Consider the following 2,265-nt stretch of genomic DNA (forward strand, 5'->3'; position numbering starts at 1 on the left):
AATTACATTTAAGGAATTAAATGTGTATAATAGATAAATCATTATTAAATTCTACTTAAGAATTTACAACATTAATAATATGCAACCATAACGAAGAAAAGAATGCATAATCTTTTATGAATAGGTAGTACCCAAAAAGACAAACATTATCAGTATATGAATTAATGAGCTAAGAAAATGAAAAATGAATGTGAAAAAATAAATCGTTAACTTACAGAAACACTGAATGAATTGAATTATATCATTGTCAGTATTGTAATTAATTACTTATAAAATGAATTATAACAAGAACTACCTTATAGTTTATGTAATGTACGGAGAAATTTAAAAGTCAGTCTGTAAATTTAATGGTGAAAATACATTCTAAACTTTTAGTACACTTTTTGAATAAAATTTGAAAGGGTGTTCATTCTTTATATTTGATGAGCAAATTTCATACATTTAATGTATATCAATACCGTAAAAGTTAATGAAAATTCATTTAGGAAAAAACTTCTGAAATGGCTTTATTGAGGGTAGTAGGAAAGGTTGACACAATAATGAAAACCAAAATGGTTGAGAAACAATGCTCAGATACAGGCAGAGAATGAATGAGTGAAAGTGAAAAGAGAATTGGGAAGGAAGGGGAGGACATTCAGAAAATAGAAAGTAGTGCTCTTCCCTATTTAAGACACAGGCACAAATGATGATCTTCAGAGAACCTAGAGGGGAAGGTTTGAGACCACTCAACCCTAAGGACCAGCAGCATCCACAGTATTCACAATGCCTAGGCTCTGTGATTTCCTGATGACCCTGGTGCTGATGAGCTGCTGGTCAACCTGCTCTCTAGGGTGTGACCTGCCTCAGACTCATCACCTCAGGAACAAGGGAGCCTTGACACTCCTGGCACAAATGAGGAGACTCTCCCCTCTCTCCTGCCTCAAGGACAGAAAGGACTTTGCTTTCCCTCTGGAGAACGTGGATGCCCAGCAGATCCAGAAGACTCAAGCCATCCCTGTCCTGCAGGAGCTGACCCAGCAGGTCCTCATCCTCTTCAGCTCAGAGAACTCATCAGCTGCTTGGGAGACAACCCTCCTAGACACATTCTGCACTGGCCTCCACCGGCAGCTCAAGGACATGCAGGCCTGTCTGATGCAGCAGGTGGGGGTGCAGGAAACTCCCCTGAGCCAGGAAGACTCGCTGGTGGCTGTGAGGAAATACTTCCACAGGATCTCTGTCTACCTGAGAGAGAAGAAACAGAGTCCCTGTGCCTGGGAGGTGGTCAGAGCAGAAATCTGGAGAGCCCTGTCTTCCTCAGCCAAGTTGCTAGCAGGATTGAGTGAGGAGAAGGAGTAAGTCCTGAGCCAAAGTGGAGAGGACTCTCCTGGACTAGGTCCCTCACCTCACCAAACTTTCTCTCTCAGTGATATCACTCATTTTGATAACCTTCAATCAACCTTCCTGGATGTTTCATCAGTTATGAGCAAGACTGTGTATACTGTTGAGACATTAGCTTCTAGATTCCCTCAGTTATTTGTATTTATTTTTATAAATATTTATTTAGCTATAAAATTTAAGTTATATTAGCATTTTACATTTTATTTAATACAATAAAACATTTTCTCTATATGTAATAAAATTTTCCTGTGCTTTGTAAATTTGCTTCCTGTAAGTCTTATATATTTCAATCCCTTATATATTCTCACTTTTATTTCTTTAAACTAACATTACAGTACAAAACCCGCAAACATTTAGAAGGTACAGGTGTAAATTGCATGGTGCTTAGATATAAGCAGATCTGCACATCATGTAGTAGCATCGTTTCTTTAGCTCTGAAAATCCTGCTATCTTATCCTCTAGTAATTTATAATATACAGTATACAACTGTTCTCCTTAGCCAATATGTTGTACAATAGTTAAAAAGAACATATCTTCATGTCTAATTGTCATGGTACATACAGTTTTTTAAATTTTGTCTCCTCTTTGGTAATTTCATACATGAATACTGTGTATTTAGATCATATACACACTCTGTTCCCTGCCTGACTCTTCCTAGACCTCCTGTCCACCTTCTCATGCTAACATCATGTCTTGGTTCACTCTGTCATTCTATCATAGCCCAACTAGTGCATCACATGTTTATATAGTACAGGGTAGCACCCACTGGAGAATATGTCATCTACCGTAGGAAACACCGCTGGAGAAAACTGACTCTCCCTCAGCAGCCATCAACTGCCAGTGGCTCCTCAGATAGGGATGGGGAATCTCAGCCCCTCCCCTGTCCAC

At 38.8% G+C, this 2,265-nt stretch overlaps 1 protein-coding gene across 1 annotated transcript; it reads left to right on the forward strand.

The window, feature by feature from the left end:
- Nucleotides 1-762: 762 nt before the first annotated feature.
- Nucleotides 763-1,335, forward strand: LOC101996223 (interferon alpha-12-like). Its single transcript, XM_005352719.1, has one exon. The coding sequence runs from the start codon at nucleotides 763-765 to the stop codon at nucleotides 1,333-1,335; it is 573 nt and encodes a 190-aa protein (XP_005352776.1).
- The last annotated feature ends 930 nt before the right edge of the window (nucleotides 1,336-2,265 follow it).

Source organism: Microtus ochrogaster, chromosome 10 (assembly GCF_000317375.1).
Source record: "Microtus ochrogaster isolate Prairie Vole_2 chromosome 10, MicOch1.0, whole genome shotgun sequence".
NCBI classification, from domain to species: domain Eukaryota; kingdom Metazoa; phylum Chordata; class Mammalia; order Rodentia; family Cricetidae; genus Microtus; species Microtus ochrogaster.

Coding starts and splice junctions, on each gene's coding strand:
- LOC101996223 (XM_005352719.1), top strand. CDS start 763: ATGCCTAGGCTCTGTGATTTCCTGATGACCCTGGTGCTGATGAGCTGC.